General features: G+C 42.7%; 1 protein-coding gene across 2 annotated transcripts in view; it reads left to right on the plus strand.

Annotated features, from left to right (window-relative positions):
- LOC144792817 (cytochrome P450 2J4-like) overlaps nucleotides 1-25,634 on the plus strand; it is a 59,233-nt gene that overhangs the window by 25,883 nt on the left and 7,716 nt on the right. For both annotated transcript variants that reach the window (XM_078668016.1, XM_078668017.1), the window contains exons 5-7: nucleotides 3,775-3,951; nucleotides 10,007-10,148; nucleotides 23,899-24,086. In XM_078668016.1, coding sequence (XP_078524142.1) covers nucleotides 3,775-3,951; nucleotides 10,007-10,148; nucleotides 23,899-24,086 — 507 coding nt within the window. The remainder of the gene's footprint in view (nucleotides 1-3,774; nucleotides 3,952-10,006; nucleotides 10,149-23,898; nucleotides 24,087-25,634) is intronic.

Below are 25,634 nucleotides of genomic sequence, written 5' to 3' on the forward strand. Positions count from 1 at the left end.
ACTTTTTCATTTCTCTTGGAAACACTAGTCCTGACAGACTATCTCAATGCAAGCCTGGAAAATGTGCTGATTGCTCTGTCTTAGTCTCCTGATGGAGTCTCTTTATTTTATGGACCGAAAAAGGGATCTTTAAAACTTCGACCTTGCATCAATTATAGAGGACTCAATTCTGTAGCCATCAAGGACCGATATCCTTTATCTCTTATTTCCGATATTCTGGAGGCTGTGCAAGTGGCTAAAATCCTTACTAAATTAGATCTAAGTGGAGCATATCACTTGAAACAAATCCAAATCAGGTGATGAATGGAAGACAACACTGAGAACACCCCTTGGGCATCACAAATATCATGTGATACAATTTGGCCTTAGGAATGCCCCTGTTGTCTTCCAGTGTTTTATGAACACAATTGTTTTTTGATTTGATCCCCCAGACTTGGGTGGTCTATCTCAATGTTTTTCTTGTATTTTCTAAAGATTGAGTAGACGATTGACAGCATGTCACACAAGTCTGAGGGAGAATAAATAGGAGGACAAACTGGAAAAATGTCTCTTTGGGAAAAGATTCAGTAGGTTATATGGGCTACTTCCTTTCCTCTGAAAGAATAGCTAGGGATTCTAAAAAAGGTTCAAACCAACCTGGATTGGCCCATTCCGTTTTCAGTAAAGGAGATGCAAAGCTTTTTAGGCTTGGGAAATTATTACCCATAATCTATTAATAATTTCTCCAAGCATCTCTCTGATTACAGACCTATTTGGAGATAGTCAGTTATTCCTATAAACTAAGAAGACCCTATACCATTGGCCAATAGGACCTGCTCCTGATAGTGTATTTTGACCCCTAGACAATCATTTTTCTCTTTTCATCATGTCATGTTCTTTCTCCTCAAACAGCACACTTTCATGGGCTTTTTCTTCTGACAATCAAACTGGGGGTTTTAGTCTAAAATTATCACTTTTCATTGTGATATCCAAGAAAAAACGAGATATCTTTCCAGATATACCACTTGTCTCTCACATGTCAGGACACTCACCCAACAGTAAGACAAAGGTCTGTCACGCATTGACAAACCTTAAATTAGGCTCTCTTGATGAGCCATGTCAAATGGCCATGCGCCCTCCATCTGCAACAAGTTTAGTCAGATTATTTACATCTTGCTGATAAGTGGCTATGTCACATATGGATAGGAAATTGACAGCATCGTACCATGATGTTACCATACCATCATGATCAAATACCCTGGGCTGAATACCCCTTGATTGGGGAACTTTCATCCTTTTACCTTGCTACCAATTGCTAAACTGATGGAAAAGCGTGCTGCTAGTTGTGTAGCTAACCATCTTAAGACCTACACACGTCTGAGTGATTATGAGGCCATAGCACAGAATCCATGCTGGCAACTGTCCTCAATGACCTCTGAGGAAGAAAGATGACAAGGATAAGACAGCATGTCTTTTACTCTTGGATCTCTCTGTAGATGTTGGTATAGTCAATCATTCTATCTTCATTGGCCATCTCAGATATGTTCGGCTATAGTATCATTCCTTCCATTTGGATCTCTTGAAGTGAAAGTTCCCCATGATGACCATCAAGGCTCTGCTCTTATGTAATGTTTATCTTTATATCCAGCCTCCTGGTGGCCTTATTCTCTACTTCATTTTTAACACCTTGACCAATGGTGATGCACCCTACTCTTGCTCAGGTTTGACCACCAGCCCTCCAACTCCGTCAAGTAGTTTAAAGACTGTATTCTGGGTATGCATAGCTGACGGAGGTCCTCTTACTCTGGGAGAACATTGCATGATGGGCTTCAGACCTCTGGCTACAAAAATGTGACCCCTTTCTTACTGCTGGTGCCAAGGGGAAATACTAAGGCATCCTCTTTGACTGTAATTAATTCTTTCTACCCCAAATTCAAATGGTCTGGTCTGCAGACTTCCATTAACTTGAAACCCTCAAGAAACATCTCCCTTTTTTCCACCTGAGAAGCATGCTTCAGTTTGGGGGCTTGCATGAAAACCTCATGCAGATTATAATAAAGTAAGCTACCCTTGCCCTCTAGACTATTGCACTGTTAAGCTGACGTGCCTACAGACTATGTTAGTAAATCTTAATGCAGCAAAGCAACAACAACTTTGTAACATAAGCCTGCCACTGCCTTAATCTGGGAGAACAGATTACATTTTAAAATCCAATGCTTTTGTCATTTTGCATTCAATTCAAATGGTCATGCTTTTTTGTCACATAAATTGCTCCCCTATATTCCTTTTAGAAACGTCCGGTCTGGAGCCCTACTCCTGTTTGAAGTACCCCGTTTTAAGTACATCCATGCTAAGGCTATAGCCTTTCTGACACTTGACCGACAGTCAAGGAACAGTCTAGGTATTGAGGTATTCTATCTATCTATCTAATTTATCCAAGTTTACCCTTAATCTTAAAGATGCCAAACATGATTTAGCTACCCCCTCCCAATCGGAAACTACAGCTTATTAAATGTATTAAGGAATCCCCAATGTTTTCCTATAGGAGGGGTAAGCCACACTAGTGAAAAACAAATTTAGGAGTTTTATACTACCAGGACAGGTAAAACTTAAAAGTAAATGTCCAACGTTTTAATTAGACAGCACCCTGTCCATTCTGCCACCTAGGGCCTACCTTAGTGGTGACATATGTAATAAAGAAAGAGATTAAGGCTTGGAAAGGGGGTTTAGTCATGGCAGTTTAAAACTGCATTCAGGCTTCAGTGGCAGGCCTGGGACATGTTAAGGTGACACTTAAGTGGGTGACACAATACGTGCTGCAGGCCCACTGTTAGCATTTAATTTACAAGATCCTGGATGTATGGTATACCACTCTGCAAGGGACGTATAAGTAAATTAAATATAGAAATCAAGTGTAAGCCAATCAAACCCTGTTTGAGGGAGTGAGCACAAGCACTGGTTGGCAGTGGTAAAGGGCACAGAGTCCTATGGCCAGAAAAAACTAATTTCAGCACCAAAAATAGAGGTAAGTAGGCCCACTTTTGGGGGGAGACAGCCCCTTAAAGCTGATAGGTCGAACAGACGAGTGATAACAACATTGTATGAAGTTAACCGTGACATGACCAGTGTGTCATTGGCCCTAGTGCAAGAAAAGAAATGCCTCCCCGGGCCAATGTTTGAACTGGGAAATACAGCAATAATGATCCATTAGGCCCCTTGGGTTCTGGGCTCCAATGCCACTGCACCTGCTAAGCTACACCCCTGGAGTGCTAATCAAGTAATACAAGTATTAGTGATATGTATTCAGATTACCATCCAACCAATGTAAAAGTGCCATCTCGTTGACAACATGGATGTAATTAATATAAGCTATGAACATTTTGTATCTTCATCAACCCTGAAGAATTCTTGTAGTTTGTGTTCTCCCCTAATCCATGCTAGCACCAGGTTAGTGGTTTCCAATTTATTGATCTGAGATTGAATTGCATTGTTCCAAAATTCAAGTCCCCATCCATAATTATGTCCCACAGTTCTGCACTGGGTTTTATGGAGGCCATGTAGGTTTTTCATGGCTCTCAGAACAGTTTCTTACAGACCCCCAAATCCTCTATTTGATTTGACACCAAAATTATTAGAACAGACTGGGTTAAAGTACACCAGTAATCAAGGTTATGAAATTCTGAAAGAGGACACCAGAGGGCAGTCTGAAAACTTGTAATAATTTGACTGTGATGCATTAGTGTTTGTTGCAGAACACAAAACACTCTTCAAACCTGTTACTGTTTACTTCTGTAGCTCTTTGATGCTTTCCCTTGGCTGATGCGCCATCTTCCAGCACCTCATCAGAAGATCTTTAAGTGTCAAACCTTTATGGAGACATTTGTGAAGAAGGAAATTACAAGGCATAAAGAGAATGGAGTGCCAGAGCAGCCTGAAGACTTTGTAGACTACTACCTGACACAAATATCAAAAGTAAGTATTGAATATTGGTTGATTCTGGTTTAAGGAGGTGTTAGTTACACTTGAAAAACAAACAGGTATTTTCAAACAATTGTGGAAGATTAGGAAGAACTTTGCAATAATTGATAATATAATGTGATGAGGGCCTACTGTATTTCCCTGAATGTGTGAAAAGAAACAGAATAAATAAAGGGTTACTAGATCCTAATGTTTTCTAAGTCCTTAAAACTGCACAAATTTCATCTCACCATTTTTTGAGGATGTGATGTCTGCTATCTCTGTCTTACATGACCTCATCCATCTACACAGTCTTATACTTCCTTTACTCCCATATCGCCAACTATGGCTGATTGTAATGGACCACATACCAGATACATGGACCAAGTTACGTCCGCTGAACAAAGTACCTTAAATCATGGTTGCGGAATGTTGCAAGAACCCATTGTAGTAAAGATGCATGCTCCAACTTGGTGTACAAATGATCCTTTATTCTCAACTCTGAAGTCGCTGGAAACAGCAAGGAAACGGCACCTTTCTCATCCAAAATCCTAGTCCCAGCCACCCTCCACAAAGCCTTGGCTTATCCCACAGAAAGCTTACCTCGCACATTCAACTGCTTTCAAGCAGCAACACCAGACATCCTTCCTCTTTATACACATCAATGCATAACAATACATCATTACCAACATAGATAAGTATCACAAAATAAAATGTAAAATAGCCTCTTGAAGCCACAAGTGTGGAATAATGATAACAAAATACTATGGCAGAATGATACTAAATGCTAAACAGTGGAGTAGTGTGGCACACTGGTTAGAGGCGGCAGACCTGGGAGCAAAAGTCGGCCCGGGACCAGGGTTCAATTCCCGACGCGGCAGGGTCGTGGACCTGGGTCAGCGGACTTGATAATTCTCGCTTCGGTGCCTACTCTAATCAGAGGTCCCACTTGGCAACTCTGGGCATTAGCTTGCCTAATCTCCACAACGGCCCCATCAACGCCGGGGATGCCTGGCTCCAACTTGGGGACTCCCAGCAGGGACTATCCCACAGGGAAAGCAGTGCGCTTTACAAGCTACAATACAATAAGTTCTAAGACTTACTGATAGTAAAAACAAATCACAATGCTGGTCATACTATTTTGACACCATTGGCCCGATTATGACCTTTGGTGCAGCGAGATCAGGTGGTATGCCACAGCCACGCTCCCACTGCACCAAAGCTGTGGTCAAGCCACTCGTCAGATTAGGCATTTCCTTCTGTCTGGCAGGCTGTTTTATGGCATTCCCACAGCGGCGCCTTGAGAAATGGTCACCGCATGGGAACGCCAAAAACAGTTCCTGCACAACATGGACTATAAAGCCAATGCCATGCAGGAACTGGTGTGCATGCATACTGGAGGGCATATGTTGTGCACCCATGGCATGAGGCACTAGGGGGCCCTGTAGGACTTTGTTTCATCTTCACCATGGTTTTTATGTAGGTGGAACTGCCATGAAAACCAGGGCAAAGATGAAACTCTTAAAATCCTTTGCAGGACCGCAACGGTCCCGCCAAGCATATTGTGTCCTCAAGACTGCCGCATCACCACCAGGGAATGGCGGTTCCCTGGCAGTGGCTGCAATGCCAGGGCAGTATGACCACTCAACTCCTAATGGGGTGGTTGGACCTCCGGTGCAGCGGATCTTGGACCACCATGCCACTATGAGTCTGGCAGTCTTCGGACCGCTAGACTTATAATCTAGGTGGAGTTTGAGTAATCCCACCCAATTTCCCAGTTCTTTCCATACCAACACCATCTCCCCCCGAACTTCTTATTTTTTTTCAGAGGCTTCCACTCCAAACTTCATGTTCCATAATAACTTCTTCTCCTCAGAACCAATTGTACTCAAGAGACCCCTTTTTCTCATTGCCCCTCTCCATATATTTTGTCTCTGCATTTTGCCAATCGACTCATGCCACACCAGGTTATCACTTAACAAAGAGTTATTCAAACATTTCACAATGCCACAACTCTTTTGTTATGAAAAAACTGAATTAACCATGTAGCTAGAGGAAAGGTAAGAAAATGGAACACGCTAATATTTCAAATAATCACTTCAGCTTCTTAAAGGGTGGGTAAAGAAAGGACATGTCTATACATTAATGGATAGCATTTAATATTCAACTCTAAGGAGGGGAAAAATGGAACATGCTAATAAAGGCAAGATTTACGATTTTATTACTTGTCACAAGTGAAGGGTAAGAGAAAGGAACATATGCAAATAAGACTTTAGCAAAATTCAGGGAAGGAAAAAAAAAGGACGCAATTGATACTATTGGTTACCCACACAGATTTATATTTACCTAAAACGGAGTGAAGACCAACCCTGGCCACGGGTCAGTTAAGGACAGAAACCCCAAAAGTTGCAAACTCCAGTAGGCCAGCAAGTGCAGGTCAGATACAGGACAGGAAAGCCAGATTTGGATCAGAACCGGACCACCGAAAGTTGAGACCAGAACCCGCAGTTCAGTTGCAACGCCTGCGCTACTCCCTCTCTGCAGCTATCAGTCAGAACCCCGATTGGGTTATCGAATTTCCACGCAAAGTGCTTCGCCAGCACTTCAGGTCCCAGAACCCCGATTGGGTTAGCGAGTCTTCTGACAGAGTGCTTCGCAGCACCTCTGTTCTTGATCAGCTATTGAGTGCGTTGGGTCAGTGACAGGTCAGCTATTCGGACAAGTCGGACAACTTCTCTAGCTAAATCTAGGCTAGTTATACCATTTTCCAGGTCAGTGTACCACCCCCCAATGTTGCAAGTGTAAGGATCCCCAATTTCGATTGGACAAGAGAGGAGGAGAGGTCGACACACCACCTAAATATTTGATACTTCAGCATTGAATATTTAATTTTTACGTTCCCGCCCATCATTTTCAGGTTCACATTACATCTGCATTTCACTTCACAATGGCCGCTTTATTAATAAATACAATGTAATACAGCAGGTACATTCTGGCTTCTTCGACCAAGGGGAGAGGTCAGCTTCCCAGGCACATCTTGGCTGTGACCGTGTTGGCTGGGTTTCAATGACAAATGACTTCAGCCCTCCTGTTGTAGAGTGCCGTGTGCAAAAAGATTTTCAAAATGGAGTATTCCCGTCCCTCCGGCCCAAAAATTATGATACATGAAAAGTAAAAGGAAACAGTTTTAGAACACAGAATAAATGATTTCACTGTATACCATGAACTTCTACTCTATACCCATTACCTTATTTTAAACTATAGCATTAGGATTAGGCAAAACGAACAGCTTGGCGCAAGCAGCAGTGGAAGCTTCTTGCATGTGAGAACACAGAGCAGCCATATTAGCTCTAGTGCGCAGAAGCAACATATTCCCTCCAAAGCTGCGAGTATGTCTTGTCACGTGGGTCTGACCGACGCATGCGCAGTAGAAATTCCCGCGTAGCAGTGGCCATTTTATTTGCAAGCGTATTAGGATTAGAAACACATAAGCAAGCTTCTCTCGGACACCCAGAATATACGGGAAAATGTAAAATTAGTAGGACAAACATGTTGGTTACTTATTAATACTGTTATTCGAGGTTCTTGAATGCGAGCAAGTCGCTTTACATGCGAATCCTTGCTCCATCAGTTCTGAATACACACTTTCAGCTTTTGGAACCTTGCCCACCTTCCTGACCTTCACCCAATCACCTTCCACGATTCTCTCCACCTACCTTGGTCCGTATCTTAGAATCAAAATAAATACACACTGACCTTTCAGAATATTTTCCGGCAATCATTCTCTTTTTCTCGCAATATCCATCCATCCTAAACTGTCCTGGGGGTGCTGAGGACGAGTCTGGCTGCGGTGTTCTGGATGGTCTGGAGTTTGTGCAGCATGTATTTGTTGATTCCAGTGTAGAGGGCGTTGCCGTAATCCAGTCTGCTTGTTATGAGTGTGTGGGTTATGGTCTTTCTGGCTTCGCGGGGGATCCACTTAAAGGTCTTATGGAGAATCCGGAGGGAGTTGAAAGAGGCGGAGGAAACGGTGTTGATCTGGCAAGTCATGGTGAGGGAGGAGTCTAGAATGATGCAGAGGTTACGGGCGTGGTCCGTCGGGGTGGGTGGGTTTCCAAGGGCGGGGGGCCACCAGGTGTTGTCCCAAGCAGTGGGGGAGGGTCCATGGACAAGGACCTCAGTTTTCTCTGAGTTGAGCTTCAGGCAGCTGTTGTTCATCCAGGCTGCAACGTCTTTCATTCCTTCCTGGATGCTGAGTCTGGTGACTTCGGTATTCTTTGTGAGGGAGAGGATGAGCTTGGTGTCATCAGCATGGGATACTATGCCGAGTCCATTCTGTCTGACGATGGCGGCGAGGGGGGCCATGTAGATGTAGAAGAGCATGAGGCAAAAAAGCATTTTGTTTCATAACCCTCACCCACTAGGATTACCTCTACTTGGCATGCTTCATTATTGGGTTCTTCCCGGTCTGCTGCAGAATTGGGCATGCTGTTCCCTGTGTGTTACCCACAAGCACTGTATGGCATACACAAAATGATGGGCAAAAGGAGTTGGAGGTTTTTTAGAGTTAAAAATACTTGTCTGGTAGGAAAACCTGCATTTTATTCTATCATCCAGGTGGTATAATTTAAAGGGGAAGAACAGTACAAAGTATGCTCAGATTTAATGATCCTAATTTCTGATCGGTCGACACGTTTCAAGCCACAGTTCCCCAAGGCTTTCATCAGCACCAAGGGACTATTCTCCCTGAGACCACTCCTAGTTAAAAAACAATGAAAATGCAAAGTGGTATCCATTCACACACGCTGCATGCCAATTCAAATAAACCATACGCCTACTTGGTGTTACTTTCTGTATTTGTCTGACACATATAAAAAGAGAATTCGCTTGCCGTGGAGAATGGCACTTTACGGGGAACTATCTGTTCCTCAACAGTATAGCAAATAGAGATCAACATGCATTAAAATACACCCTAATGTGGCTATTACCCATGCATCTGGAAAGAAAGCATTCTAAATGCTGTGTTTTGATGGACACATCTATAATAATGAATGGTAAACCACTGTGATCAAGCACTCAAAGTAAAACAGACATACTAGACAGCGCAATAAATAAAAATGACATTGCATACCTGTATAAATCAATACCATTGCTTCATAGGTCCTCCGGTGGCAAGACAAGCCTTTTGCCACACCCTGCATGTAAAAATAAAGGTAAATTGGTTGTTGTGAATAAGACGTGTGATCCTTTTTTGAAGGATCGCTTCAGCTATGCTGTATTCACTGCACCAAGTCTTGTCTGGTTTAGTAGCCTGAGATCAGGTCAGCGGTGCCTGAACATTACCTGTGGGAACCCACATATCAGGCTTTTATCTGTCTTGTGTTAGACTGAGAGTGTTTGGCACGTGTGACTCAGTTGCTTGGGGTTGTTGGGGGACAGTCAACTAGACAGCGCACCCAGCCAAGTTGGCGGGATGAATGGAACCATTTCTTGGTTCCAATCTGTTTACTCTTCTCTCATTACCTTGCAGACCAAGGGTAAAAAAGGACCAGCTTTCCTTGATTGGAGATTTTTTCAGGTCTGCAGTGTGCATATAAGGCACTTATTCTGTTTGTGGAAAGTGTATGCCTTGGAAAGCTCAGAAAATGACCTACACAAACTAAGCTACACAATTAAGCTAGAACATTCTGGATGAATTAGTGAAATTAGATAAATAAAAGAAAGACACTCTTGTCTTGAGGATTTTTCCATAAACAATGAAGAAAGATCCACTCACTGGCTAACTGAATCAACTTTAATACATAATTGGCCCTAATAACCTGTGTAATATCCCATCTGGTATTATGAACAGTAAAGGTAATTTTTTTTCAACATTTAGGGCCTGATTCACAAAAGGGAAACTGGCACTTTTGAGTACGTTTACGATTGTTTGCTATTCACAAAAGGAATTATGTGTAGTATCTTTAGGAGTGTGGAGTCTCCACACATGAAAAGACATATCGTTTACCTCCCTTTACAATACGGATTTGGATATTTTGAAACTGCTCACCCAGCTTCTTATTTTACCCAGGCCTCTGATGATTCAACTACTCCATATGATGAAGACAACTTGGTCCACCTTTTGGTTGAATTGTTCGTAGCTGGTATGGAAACAACCAACAACACATTACTCTGGGCGCTCCTCCACATGGTGAATCTACCTGAAATACAAGGTGAGACTCTGAATGAGGACAGGATAAAGTATGCCTCATTAGTTTATACATTAATGTTTTGGGAAAATTCTTACATTTAAGCCAATAAGTATTCTGGAGGTTTTCAAGGCATGAGGTTACACAAAGACCTCTGCCTAAGGATGGTTTTGTAGTGTCTACAGGTGGAAGCTATATTCATTTCATAATGCATGGCACATGGGTCTAATGTCTCAAAGATGGGTAAATGGTCCTGGCTACTAAACTGGTACAAAAGGAATGTGTCTGTTAAAAGCCCTTGAGTTTGCATGGCTCAGTCTTATCATACCTTTGCTTGATACCCAGGAGTTGTATCCAGTAGTGGCTCCCCCGCAATGGCGGAGGAGCATCGACCCACTGACTGGCTCAGAGCCAGCAAATGTAAAACAAAATGATGTTCTAGCAATCAATTTTGCATTTTCTGGCTCTTAGCCAGTGCTGTAGGGAGTGGCAGGGTCGAGGCATGGGAGGGGGGAGGAGGAGTGCTATGTGCACTCCATTCCCTAAGTGCTCATGTGTGTTTGGCCAGTCATCTCAGGCCGACCAAAACACACATGCGCACCTAGGTTTCTGCAGCCCACTGCATTGAGCAGCCAGGCTGGAGAAACCCCACAGACTCCCTTGCCTGAGCGGAACATCTTTCTAGCCTGCTCAAGCCAATCCCCGTGCTGCAATGCAGCAATGGGATTGGATCGGAGACTGTCCCAGGGGCTGCTGGGACCCAGGAAGAGAAGAGTCGGCACAACGCAAGGCTGGATGTGGCTAGCGGCTAAAGGTAAGTTTTTTACAAAGTCATTTATTTCTACATTTCAAACACCCTCCCACCCGCTATCCCCACCCCGCGCTCCCTCCACCCACCTAACCACCTTTTACTTGTGGTGGCCGCCACTGGGTGTATTTTGGCAGTGTGAAAGTTTCCACAGCTATATTTGTAGAGGCATTGAAAAATTAGTTGAGTATTAGCATAAGCAAGAACCAATGTACTTCCTCTTTAAAGGTGGATCCTAAATTCAGTTGCTTGTGTGACACCAACAGTACATTTTATGTTCGGTTGTAAGCATAGGACATCATTTGTAAAAATCTTGCAATCTGAGGACAACACAGAAATTGACTGCTGTTTTCTACCTTCCATTCAACTTGAATATGGGCGTGCACATCTCGATCTTGACATCCCAAAGGACATTTGGGTCCACAACTTGATACTGTCTAGATGCATGTTGGCAGTCTTTATGAAAAGGGCAGATGATCTTCTGCTAATTACTAGTGGACCCGGTATCCGCTTTTCTAAAATCACCCTCGCATCATGCACTGTAAGGAACCATCTTGCTGGGTCTTAAATACTCTCCTCACACTCAGTGCTAAATATAATCAGAGAGCTCTTTAAAGTCGTAGTTCACCTGGGTGTTAAATCACTTCCTATTACTTAATGCTGTGGGTTCTAATTACACATCTGCTAAAAAAAGATTACCTGTATTCTCTGAGGAAAAATGTTGGTGTTTCCTATTCATTAACAGAGCACCTCACCACGCTTAAGGTCCAAAACTGGGGTACAAAGTTACATTTGAATATACCACTTATTTAATAAACCACGTCCTTATAGGGACAGAGCACATGGGATCCCAATGAAAATGCACTAATAGAATCCCCTGTCCCCCTTTTTAGGAATATGCGGCTAGGATCCAAGTCAGACCTGCAATTTGGATATAAAACGCTAAACACACCACAACTTTAGGTTTTCTTCAAGCAAGTTCTTATGAATCTAAATATCCCTATAATCTCCAAAAGACCACAATAGTTATCTAACACTGTATGGTTTATGACCTCAAATTTAGGAAGCCATCACTGTTACTTTGCCCTGAGGGCTTGTGTAGCACTAAATCTGAGATACTTCTCATGCCCCTTTCACAAGAACCTTGTTGAGACAAGTTTCTCTGCAGTGGTTACACCTAGAATTTGCCCGCATTTAAATCAGGCGGGGTAACCATTATGTTGGCTGTAAAGATATTCCATCACAGTTGCAGCGGGGTATCCTTACCTCCTACTTATAAATCACCCCCTAAGATTGTATTAAACTGCTGGACAGAATTTTAGCAATATCTATAGTAGAGTACTGATTTGTGCATGTTAACATTTATGGTTAGAGAAATCATTATTACCTGTTAGTTCTCAAGCACTGCACTGGTTTCTCTATATAATGTCATTTTTTATTTGTATTAAACACGTACCCACCTCTACACTAGTTATGTGAGTAAAAAAGTCTGGAAAGATTTGAGCATTTTGTCCTGGTTGATTTGTGCAACCATTCATTACTATGCAGTATCCATCCTGGGTGCTGGTCATTACTTTAAATATTTTTTTGCATTCATAGTCAAGAGTCTTTCTTGGAAACATACCAGTGAGAGCTGCAACTTGGGAATAATTGATAGGTAATATCTCAGATTTCAGAACATAGCTCGGTTTTTGGGTAGTGAATATGGAAAAGAAGAGTAGGAGGGAATATTCTTCATGCCATGAGCTGGTTAGGAGAATTCCAGAGAGAACATCTTTAACTTCTTCATTGGCTTCAAAATTAAACCAAATTTAGCAGAACTGATTTTTTTTTAAATGCCAACAACATGCAGTTCAAATCCCCTGGGACACAAGAATGAATGGGTTATACAGTTTCAGTTTCATAAGCTTTTATTCGATTACCACTTATTAATAATCATAAAAAGTACACAATAAAAAAAAAAAGATTAAAACTAAATGTGTGTCATGTTTACAGTGAAGAATTCATATCCATTTATAAATTTTGACGTATCTTAATGGTAGCTTTTAAAAAGGTAGCTATACACTTTGCAACATGTGGGGAATCTAAACACTGCAAATAAAGAAATGCTGGGTAACATAGTCTGTGTCCTGAAGATTGAAGAAGTGGGAGTATCCAAGATTTTCGTGGTGATTTATAATATTTGCAAAAGAAAATAACGTGGATTGTTGATTGTGAACATAGTCCGTCACATGGACAGTTCGTAAGTATGCGGGACCAATTTTTAGTTCCAGGGAAGGAAATTAAACGGAAGAAAGTGTTAATACGGAATCTTGTCAGAAGGTATTTCTCTTGATTGGACAGGTAGTAGGTCAGATAGGGTTGGATACCTTTTACAGTTTGTATTGCACAGATTTGACTATTTGAGGTTTTTATAATCTCCACCTGATTACGCAGTTCTCTCAGGTGGACCAAACACATCTTCTTTAGCTGTTTTCTAGAGATATCTTCGCAGCTAGGAGGATCGTCAAAATAAGACTTACAATCAAGGTCATGAAAAAAGTTCCGTACATAGACCAGCCAAGGGATCTTATGCCAATTGGTTAAAGCCATACAGTCTGTAATCAGGGATCGTGTCAGGTGGCATTCAGGTTTTGTCCATATACGTTGCCACAGTAAGATTGGTTGGGAGCGAACCGTGTCTGTAATGTATTCTATGCCAAGCTCGTTGTGTGAAGCATAGTTCGGGGCGCTTTGCGGAAGGGCCAGCAGGTATTTAATGAAACCATTTTCTGTTACTTGTAAAGAATCGATATGGCCATACCCCCAAACACCTGCGCCGTAAGTAGCCACACTGTGGCATTTAGCATAATATATTTTCAGGAGTTCGGGTGGTGCTGGTTTACCCAATTTTCTCGAGAAAGAGACCAGGGCCGATGTTGCACGTTGAAAAAGAAGGTTTCTACTGGCCGTTGCTTGTCGCCAGTTTAAAGCGTCATCCACGAGGATGCCCAAATATGGATAGGCAGAAGTTTTTTCCAATCTTGTATTGTCCACCAATATTGGTTTGGGGTTTTTGATTCTGGGGCCAATATGCATAGTAAAGGTCTTTTTTATGTTAATTTTCAGGCCAAGTGAACCCATGAAACTACTGTATTTGTTCAGTTGTTTTTAAAGTTGGTTTAATGTTCGGGCCAGTATGACTGAGTCATCTGCATATAGCAGTGTCGGTATTGGGCGGTGGTTTATCTGAGGCAGATCCTGGCTCCCTTCCAGCATGGCCTGCTCCAATCCATTGGTGTAAAGGTTAAACAGGAAGGGAGCCAGTACACAGCCTTGTCTTACTCCCTTTATTATCGAGAAGGAGCGAGTGAGCTCACCGTTAATACCAAATCTGAGTAGAGTTCCCGAAGGAAGACTATTAAAGGTGGATCCACTCCGAGGTCACCAAGTATTGTCCAGAGTTTTTCATGTTGGACGCAATCAAATGCCGCGCTAAGATCGACATATACGAGGAAGATGTTACCTCCTTTTGCACCAACATATTTTTCAGTCAGGAGGGCGAGGTTCAGGGCCTGTTCCACGGTCCCAAGACCCTTCTGGAAACCATATTGCAGGTCGGTCATGATGTTGTTTTCCTGGGCCCAGGATTGTAAACGGTCCAGGAGCACTCGACCTGCAATTTTGCCCACTGAATCCAGAAGGGAAATTGGCCTGTAACAGGCCGGGTCATTGCGATCGCCCTTTTTAAAAATAGGAAGTAGAATTGATGTTGACCATGACTGCAATAACCCAACAGACGTTACTGCTCTCAGAACCTGGGTAATTATTGGTGACCACAATTCCGTATTGTAAAGAAAGATGTCCATTGGAACTCCGTCAGGACCAGGAGCTTTGTCTGGTTTCGACGCCTTAAGTGCTTTTGTGACTTCCATATGACGAAAAGAGATGTTTATCGGATAGATGTTATTCTTTAATATAAGGGCTTCACTGTGGTCTATTCCTATTAGATCTTGCGGGGAGTGACCAAAAATTTTGGAAAAGTGTGTGACCCAATCGTCTGCCGTGACTGCGACATCTAAGTGCTGCCCCTTTGCACTATCAGCCAGAAACGGGGATCTAATCACTTGCCAGAATTGAGCACTGTCCTTACTTTGGCAGCTGTCATGGAGTTGTGCCCAAAGTTCTTTCTTGATTTCTCTCTTGCGATTCTGTCTAGCTAAATTGTAGAGTTTTCTTAAACTAGAAATGTCCTCTGGGTTCCTAGTGGGTCTATGTAGGGCTTTTTTTAAGCTTGAAAGAGCTTTGCGGCATGCTGTATCAAACCACCTCGTAGTAGGGTTTTTGTTGATCCTGGGTTTACCAGAAAGTTCTTTACCAATTACTTTCAAGATATTCTGGAAACTATCGATTATTAGCTGAGGAGTGGTATCTGGAGATAGACAGTCAAGTACCCAAGGTTTAGTTTTTTCGAGGACCCTCTCTGTTACTACTGCCGGGTCAACCTTGGCCCATTTGACTGTATAGCCATTCAATTTGTTCATGGTTAGTGCGTTTTGCTTTAAGTGACTCAAGGTAGAAGGATACGACTTGACCGATTTTGGGTTAATTCTTACACGGATCGGAAAATGATCACTAGTAGCATCTGTCCCGGTGGAAAAATTGGTTACTTGTCCCTTAAGTGTTTGAGAGGACAGAATAAAATCTATGGTGGTTAAGAAACCTCTTCCGTGAAAGGTTTGTGAGAAATCTTTCTGTGGCTCCACTAGATCGTTTACAAAGTTCAGATCTAGGGAAAATATGGTGTCATTTAGTTTATTTCCACATGTTGAGTGGACAAAATGGGGCAAAGGACTACCATGTTCGTCTTGCAAACCGCAATTGCCGGTTTTGTAATTAGAACATAATGGGAGATTGAAATCGCCGCCCCAAATTAGGTGTACAGGATTAAAATTAAAATAATTTTGCAGGGATGTTAAAAAAATGGCAATTTCAGCTAAGGTTGTCAAGCAATCCATTGTGGTTTTGTAGTAGTTTATTACAATATAGGTACAGTCTTTAGAAAAATGTATTTGCAATATTTGATAAGTAGAAAATTCTCTTAACATCTTAATGGATAGAGAGGGGAGAGTATTGGCAGCATAGACCACAAGACCCCACTTTGGTCTACCCAGAGCTCCCTGTATTGCTGGGACGTGAAAGGTTTTATAACCCGCAAGATGATTTGGAATCATAGACCATGTTTCCTGAAAACATAGTATCTGATGTTCCCTCACTGTTTCAAGCCATGACTCTAAAGTCAACTTGGAACGCAGTCCTGCAACGTTCCAGTATATTATAGAGAAATTCAAGTTATTAGAGTCAGAAGATAAATGAGAGACCAGGGGTTTGTAAAGAGAGTACTCTGTTTGAGACGTGGAAAGTTTACTAGGATTACTCACATTGTTGTAATAATGGGGACTTATGTCAGTGGTATCCATATGGGTTACCAGGGCTTTAGTTGTCGTTTCGTTCAATGTGACATTGCGGGTTTTTACAGTGATCCCAGACTGGGAGTTTATATTAATGGGCGGGGTTTGGTTAACTTGTCCCTGGGGTTTAAATGGGCATGGCTGTGATCCAGAGTTTGGTGAAGCGCTTGTGGTATGTTCGGACTCAGTCTTGTTTCTTAAGTGCCTTAACGGTCAATCCACCATCTCTAGACAGTCATACCGATTTCTTGTTGGAAGACCCTGCCAGCCTCCAGTGGGTTGTGGGGTCTGCCTTTCCAGGGCTGGTTATACCAATCCCTGTTTCTGCTTTTGTTCCCATAGGTGTAACTATTTCCCACCTGGTTCCATTGAGCTTCATGGGGATGCTGCCAGTTTGAAAAGGGAATGTATTGGTGTGTGTTCAGTGGTGGATAAAAGAAAGAAAGATGTTGGGCGTCTATTCCGCCTTTTTTCCCAAGGGATGGCCATGAGCAAATGTGGTCCACGGTAGTTGGATCTCTGCAAGTCACTATGATGCAGTCACCGTGGATCGACTTATGTTCATCGCCTATCCATATTACTCTACGGACTGTAGATATCCCGCCAGAGTGGTATGGTTCTAATGGTCTGTTTAAACTTAGCCACTGCAGGACTTTGTTCTTGAGTGACCAGGCGGTTTCGACCATACCTTCGGTTAATTCGGGAACGCCTGTGAGAATGACTGTGTATGGAGTTGCCTCCGGTGGGAGGTGCACTGGGCGCCTAAATCTTGGTGCCTTTTTGGGTACCGTCTGTGGTTGTGTAACCGTCAAGGTGGAAGATGTAATAGACGGTTTATTTGTATCGTTGTTCGTGGTTGTATCTGCTATTGTGTTCAAAGGTTTTACTGTTTTCACGGGACCTGTTCCGGGTGTAAGCTGAGGGACATCGGTAGATGTTTTAGTATTTTGGGCATTAGGCGCTGAATGTTGGTGTTTTGCTAATATAACAGTATGCTTTGATGTTAACTTTAATGGGGGTGGAATAGTCATCAATGGCTGCTTGGTTAATACAGCAATTTGTGGTTGTTGTTGTTGGGAAACTTTTGGAGGATGAATAAAGTTTCCCTTCCCTTGATTAACTAGGTGTGAGCTCATCACACTGGAATGAGGTTGTAGTAGAATTGCTATTTGAGCTTCCAGGTTCCTTATGCTAATTTGTATAGGTTTTAGATGCTGGGAGAGAAGCTCTTTTATTGTAATTAGTATTTGCGATGTAGTTTTGCAGGTTTTGCATTGATTGTCTATGTCCTCAATGAGGATGACAGGTGGTATAAAGTTATTTTCAGTTGATGTATTTGTACTCGGCTGTAAAGGTTGATCCCTCGCTGGTTCCCTCCCAAATTCCATGGGGGTATCAGGGTTTACTGCGTTATCACATGTGTTAGTGTTTCCTCGTTTGGGGATGGCTCCTTCCCTTGCTCCCCGAAGCTGTTTATCTAAGGTTGATTCCAATCTGTCATGGACCTGACATGCTTCTAGATCCGGAGTAGCCTCCAAATCTGCTGACAGAAGGGAATCAGACTCTGATTGGGTTACTGATAAGTCAACTAAGCATGGTACTGTATGGATGTCAGCAGCAGTCACAGGTAAGGGGAGGATAGAGCTGATAGGGGATTGTTGGATAGGGGAAGCCGCAGTTGCCAAGAGGCCCATTGAAGAGCGTTTTGCTTTGATAAGGTCCAAAGAAACTCTACGTTCCAAAAAGGATATACTGTGATCAATTGCCTCATTGGTCCGTGAAATGAAGTGATCTATGGGTCCGGTAATCTGGGCTACAGCCAGTGCAGTTTTTGTTTTGGTTTTGCTTCTTGTTCTTCCAGACATGATGGATAGATGCGAAATCCTTTAAACAGAAGCACGTCGGGTTTCACAGTGAGGATCAAGGGGGGGGTCCCGGTCCGGTCTCTACCGGGCATTAACGGGCAACAACGGGCCCGCCCTTGGCCCGGGCTTCGCCCTGGGCTACGACCCGCGCGCGTCCCGCGGTGCGCGTTATTGGGCTTACTTAAATTCAATTTGGAAAAGAGGAGGCGTGGCACTGGGAGGGGGCGCGGCTCACGCGGGAAGAGGACCCAGCTGTTGGTGGTGAATGCTGGTCCTCGCAGTCACGGGGGCCGCGCCTCTCACCTCCTCCGCGGCCACGGAGTTGGTCTTTTCCTCACGCTGGGATCAAAAGGCAGTAGAGAGTCTTGGCAGCTACTCCTGTAGCGAAGGGCAGGACTCACAGGACAAGAAACCTCCAAACGAGCGGCACCCACGTAGTGGGGGCCGCGAGAGGTAAAGAGCGATTTGCTGGAGGCGTGGCACTGGGAGGGGGCGCGGCTCACGCGGGAAGAGGACCCAGCTGTTGGTGGTGAATGCTGGTCCTCGCAGTCCCGGGGCCGCGCCTCTCACCTCCTCCGCGGCCACGGAGTTGGTCTTTTCCTCACGCTGGGATCAAAAGGCAGTAGAGAGTCTTGGCAGCTACTCCTGTAGCGAAGGGCAGGACTCACAGGACAAGAAACCTCCAAACGAGCGGCACCCGCGTAGTGGGGGCCGCGAGAGGTAAAGAGCGATTTGCTGGAGGCGTGGCACTGGGAGGGGGCGCGGCTCACGCGGGAAGAGGACCCAGCTGTTGGTGGTGAATGCTGGTCCTCGCAGTCCCGGGGGCCGCGCCTCTCACCTCCTCTGCGGCCACGGAGTTGGTCTTTTCCTCACGCTGGGATCAAAAGGCAGTAGAGAGTCTTGGCAGCTACTCCTGTAGCGAAGGGCAGGACTCACAGGACAAGAAACCTCTAAACGAGCGGCATATAATGGGTTATACCAACAAATTACAGGAAGGGGAAAGGGGAAGAGGACAAGAGAGATGCAAAGGTAACAGAGCGGGACCAAACAGTGTAAATGAAATAGCCTTAAACTCCTTTCAACCCTTCATGAGCCTATTGGGCACCCTTCTTGACAAGGTCACACGGCCTCTAGATGGTGTTCAAGCAACATTGGTCTTGGCCGTAAGCCACTCAGTACTTGATCTGAAGTGGTTTAAAGAACAAAGGACCAGCAATGAGCTGGTTAGGGGAATTCCAGAGAGAATATCGTTCACTTCTTCATTGGCTTCAAAATTAAACCACATTTAGCAGAACAGATTTTTTTTAAATGCCAGCAGCATGCAGTTCAAATCCCCTGGGACACAAGAATGAATGTCGATATCTTCATAGTAGTTAAAATTGATGCATGACCGGAGCATAAAAAGTTGAAATATTTACAGGGATTTTGGGGCAAAACTCCTCTCGTCTGAATGGAAAACAGCAAGGACATAAATAGGCATGCAAGTAAATAGCATGGGTTATACCAACAAATTACAGGAAGGGGAAAGGGGAAGAGGACAAGAGAGATGCAAAAGTAACAGAGCAGGACCAAAAAGTGTAAATGAAATAGCCTTAAACTCTTCAACCCTTCATGAGCCTATTGGGCACCCTTCTTGCCAAGGTCACACAGCCTCTAGATGGTGTTCAAGCAACATTGGTCTTGGCCGTAAGCCACTCAGTACTTGATCTGAAGTGGTTTAAATAACAAAGGACCAACAATATCTTGGAAAACAGCTTAGAGCATCACTGACACCTTGGAGATTAAGATGGCAAGCATCCATGTAGTTGGGACTCTGTTTCTGGGAGAGGCAGGATGCCACCAGATCAGCAGCAAACGTTGTGGACATATTTGCATGCAAGTCTCTTGTTTCGAGGCATCTGCTACACTAGATCATTTCTGCAATATCACCATCTTTCCGACACTCTGGCTACATTCAGGCTCTCCCACTATACCTCACTTCCTTACTTCGCTATCCTTAGGGATACCACAGATTTGTGGAGTCCAGTTTTCTCCAGACCTCAGGGCTACTGCTAGGTGTCTGGCTTGTAATTCTGATTTGTTCTCTGATGCTCAGCTTAGATGGAAGCAGGAGACAGCATGGCTCACTCTTCAGAGCAATGTCATCGGCAGCTCACCATGTCTCAGAAAAATCAGAAACACTGAGCTGTACTCAGGCAAAATCTCAGAAGCACTGCAAAACAGTGCCAGATCTGGTTAACAAAGAAGGCCTCTAGGAGCTACAAAATAAAAATTAAAAATGCGGGCGTTGGATCACATGCATCGTCTGATTTTTGGGTCTTTCAGGGAAGACATCATCCTTGCTCTTGTGTCCTCCTCAGGTCAACTGCCAAGTAAGCCAAAACATCTTCAGCTGGCAGTATAACCCATGAGCCTTATGTATCAACCTATAATAACAGTGTTGTTCCAAAAGTATTGATCAACTCTGTAAAATCACAGACAGTCTTCGACCCAGCACTCCCAACTATTTTATACTGAGTTCATTTATGGTCGGGAGGATTTTTAAAATGCTTGGCCCCATGAGGTCTCCTTAATTAATTCCAACACCCCTCTTTTGACATAAATGTTTTGAAAACTAAGCAACTCTGGCAAATGTAGATGAACCCTTTCTTATCCAAGTAATCCCAACAATGTTACTGAACACAATATTGCTGTTTAACAAAAGAGATACCACCCCAATAAACCCAACCTTACCTTTCTTCTGTGTTCGATCATCATACTCATCTCAATACTCTTCCAATTTCTGGCTTGTTTAGGACAATGGGTGACACCCTCCTACACAACACCAAACTGGCAAATGACCAAATAATTTTGTTAAAGACCAACGCCTCGAGTACAGAAACAATTAACAGAGTATCAAGTCAAGTAAGACTGCTGAATCGCCGAAAGGAAATTTCCAGAAGTTACACAGAGAAAGCATTGGTATTCTTCATATTGACCATTTGGTTGGCCAAGTACAGCTCCTGACAAAGAAAATCAGTTTGTGCTAAACAACTCAGACAACTATCTAACTAGGACCAGTTATTCAGCTTCACAACCCACTTAACCTAATGAGTTATCTATAAATGTAAAATCTATGGAGACAACAAATTCCTCTAACCAACACTTATCGTCCAAAGATAATGATCTAACCTTCACTCATAAATCGCATCTTGAACCTGATTATCAAGCACCGACTCGAATATATTTTTTAAATCCCACTGCGGATCAGAATAGTTCTGATAAAGTCATGCAGTAGGACTTGCTAAAGGTCTAACAGCAATCTGTCAAAATTGATCATGAAGGGGAGGGAAACTTGCAGCCTTTCATACATAAGCAAAGATTGAAAAGGCTAAGGAAATTAACTAAGAAAATGATGAAACCAAAAGCAATGGCTGATCCTCCTCAAAACATCTCAGATTCACCCCTATTCTTAAACCTTATCCAATCTTCAACCAATTAGGTGGAATAATGTGTAATCTGCTGCCACCTCAGTGACTGAGACATCAAGTTCATCACCTAAAACTCTGCCTAATGACAACCTGCCAACAATAATTGCATCCATCTTGATCGATATCAACACCCCAACAAACAGAAATGAAATAAACTGATGATAGACCTATGTTTTGTTTGCTAGTTTTAATGGTAATTGCTCTGAAACCTGTGTTCCATGCTGGCATGAATATATTCAATCAGATAACTTGATTAAAAAAATGCTATCAGGCATAAATCATCTTTTCAAAAAACACTTACAGCTCAACAAATCTTTGGGTTGTTTTGTAACTTCAGGTGACTTAACTACCTGAAAGACCCGGCAAACAATCAGAATGAACTGTTCTCGAGTCCAATCCTGACTCTAATACGTACCTGAATGACTGATCCACCAACCACAGTCCCTGTAATCCTGACGCCTTGCTTTTCATCGTGATTGAGTCTGAAGATTGATCAGCTCTCAAACTTTGCACTCTTCTAAAGGATCACATGAAGTTTTAAATAGATCTGATGCTTTAGACTGCTCTCTTCTTATCCTGATTTCCCAAATGTAAGATCAACTGATCTATTGAGGATTCATTTTATAACAAGTCACTCATCAACTAATAGCACAACCGGAGTTTTAGTCTCTGTTTTGTGTCGACAAAGTATGTGAGAAACAATCAGTTCTCCTAGCTAAGGGAATTCTAGTCAGAAGAGTGGGAAAAATGAACTATTCCTTAATCTTAAAACCTAATAAACAAATATTATCAAGTTCCTCTTATGAACAATATATCTACGCAAAAGTTAATGGGGTAACTATAAACTTCAATAGATCAGATGTTTATTTCTCAAATGGTGATGATCATTTAGTGGTTAATGTGTACAAGGCAATCAATCAAATCATCCAATCATGTGCGTTTTAATAATGAGTCTACATTAGTCAATGGGTTTTAATTCACCATCAATAGATCCTTTTCTTCATGGTCTGCTATAGATTCCTGATGTAGTAATTTTGAACTATACACTCTCCAAATCTTTTCTCAAAATCTGCTCTTGGAATAATGCTGGTGTTGAAAAACAAATAAAATAATGGGGATGACAATCTGTTGTAGGTAGGATTTTTGTTTGTGCTGGAAGGGACACCTTCCTGCACAAATGTGCAGGTAGGGATCACTTCACTTCCTGCACAAAAACAATCCTGAGAGACATATTCTTCTTTCTATGTGTGCTGTAGAATTCAGCACACATAGAAATAGGAAGAAGGCGTATCTTTTTGGAGCAGTCCCAAGTTTTCCAGTTCTGGTAAACATGGGAATGAGTCAAAAACCATGGGAGTTGCTTGGGAACACCCATGCAACACCCATGGAATGCCTTCCCAGGGCAGGGAAAGGCAACGCAGTGATTTACTCCAGATTTATGGAGCCACTCAGGATCATGCAAAGTGGCCTTTTGTGGCTTTACAAGTTTGCGTCTCTCTTGCACGATGTTGTGTGGTGCAACATCGATGGAAACCAGCTCTTAAATAGGCCCCTGGGTGATCAATCAGGAGATCATTGGAAGCACCTTTTACTTGACTAGGTAATGGAGCCACTCAGGATCATGCAAAGTGGCCTTGTGTGGCTTTATAAATCACACGTGAAGTTTGCGTCGCCCTTGCACCATGTTGTGTGGTGCAACAGCAATGCAAACCGGCTCATAAATTGGCCCCTGGGTGTTCATTCAGGAGGTCATTGGATGCACCTTTTACTTGACTAGGTAATAGAGCCACTCAGGATCAGGCAAAGTGGCCTTTTGTGGCTTTATAAATCACATGTGAAGTTTGCGTCGCTCTTGCACCATGTTGAGTGGTGCAACAAAGATGCGAACCGGCTCATAAATAGGCCCGTGAGTGTTCAAGCAGAAGGTCATTGGAAAAACCTTTTACTTGACTAGTTAATGTTTATTTGCAGAATAAATATCTGTGATCACATGGCCCACATGCCCACAAAGTTGACTTTGGGATGGGACCCAAGGATAATAGCATCATTTCCATGTATTAGAGGCATCAAACAGCATAGAGTGTCTGTTTACCTAGGGTATGTATATTTAAAATGTCATAGGACTGTCATATAAACTGGTTTGTACTTTTCCTGTCATAAGCTCTAAATGTCTCTTCACAGAGAAAGTGCAGAAGGAGTTGGACACTGTCCTAGAAGACTCTGAGATCATCCAGTATGAGGACCGGTTGAGACTTCCATACACCAATGCTGTGATTCACGAGATCCAACGCTACAGCAATGTCACATCCTTTGGGTTTGTGAGGCAGGTTGTGAAGAAGACCTCACTGCAAGGATTCAACATTGAGAAGGTACAGAAACACCTGAAATTTGTAACGGGGTAGGTGGGAAGGTGAAGCAACAATATCACTTTAAAAAACAAAATGGCTTGAACTGTAGTGCTTTTTATTCAACAACGCTTGCACTCACGAATGTTGTGAATTCATCTGCAAAGCAAGCAGATGCTGAAAGGATTACTATCCACAAGGTATTAACATAAAAGTGGTGGCGGTTTACCTATGGCACAGAGTGGTGTTCTTGCACACAAAGGCACACTTCTGTTTTGAGATGTTGTGTTTCATTTCTCACTACAGGTCTATTCCGGTATAGAATTCTGAAGATGCATACATACCATTACCATTATAGTCACTACAAATACTCAAGGCACATCCAGAGACCCAAAAAACTTTAGATTTCTTAAGGTGTGGAGTCTATCAATGTGCCTAGGATATTTTTGCTTAAGAAAGTGAGTCAGGGTTTAACAAGATCTTTAGGGTTACTGAAGATGATACTGCTGCACATTAGGTTATTTTCAAACAGATCTGGCTTTCAGAGACAGCGAGGCAGTGCCAGGCTGGATACCAAGATCAGCCTTCGCAAAAAAACAGGTCAAATGAGCCCCACCGTGCAAAAATTGACAAATAGAATGGGGTTTAGGGGTGCATGGTTTAGTCATGGTAAGCATTCCCTCTAGCCCACAGCCTAATGGAAATTAAAAAGTGGCACAATTACCAATCATGTCATGCTCCCAGGTAGAGTATCAAAGATTATGGAAACATTTGTCTAATGGCTATGCATTGGTCATCCAATAGACTGCTCAATGCACTCCCTTCAGAGGACCAATGCATATTTAAGATGGATTTTCATAAAGGCATTACCTTGGCCTATCAATTGCAGTCCTCAGTGAAACACATTGCATAGTCCACTGTAGGGTATGTATATTGTAGTGTTTTAAGTGGTTAAGAGGAGATGGTGATGGGCTGATTTACACAGGTTTTGATGTGATTGCCCAAGTATAGCTTTGACTCTAGTAGATAGGCTACTTATTGTGCTTGGGTGACTGGGGAAGAGATAATTTAATGCATTTATTGTGTACTCACAGATTACTTTGCTTAATTTGATAATCTTTTGGGTGCATGGAACTTGTTCTACGCTACAAATTGGGACCATAAACAGGTGTCTTCCTGACTAAATCACACACAATCACACAATTCATGTAATTTACTATGCCCCCTTAATAAATTTACCCAAAAACTATTTTGTTTTCTTCTTCATTTTTCATTGAAATCGATTTGTTATAAATCATAATATAGATATATCCCAACTCAATGTACTTCAGGATCTAATGACTCCCTTCTTCAGGTGACGCCCTTCTTCAGGAGAATAATATTTGATATCTACAAATACAGTTCAATGAGCACCATGCTGATAACATAAATAGCATAATACAATCAATAGTTTTACATTACGAAACTCACCGCCATGCCAAAAAAACACAGTTTGTATTTCAGTTGTTTGCATCCCAGATACGCTAATGGGCATATCCACTTGTGAATGGCATCAAACTTTCCAATCTTTTT

This window comes from Lissotriton helveticus, chromosome 11, assembly GCF_964261635.1.
Source record: "Lissotriton helveticus chromosome 11, aLisHel1.1, whole genome shotgun sequence".
NCBI classification, from domain to species: domain Eukaryota; kingdom Metazoa; phylum Chordata; class Amphibia; order Caudata; family Salamandridae; genus Lissotriton; species Lissotriton helveticus.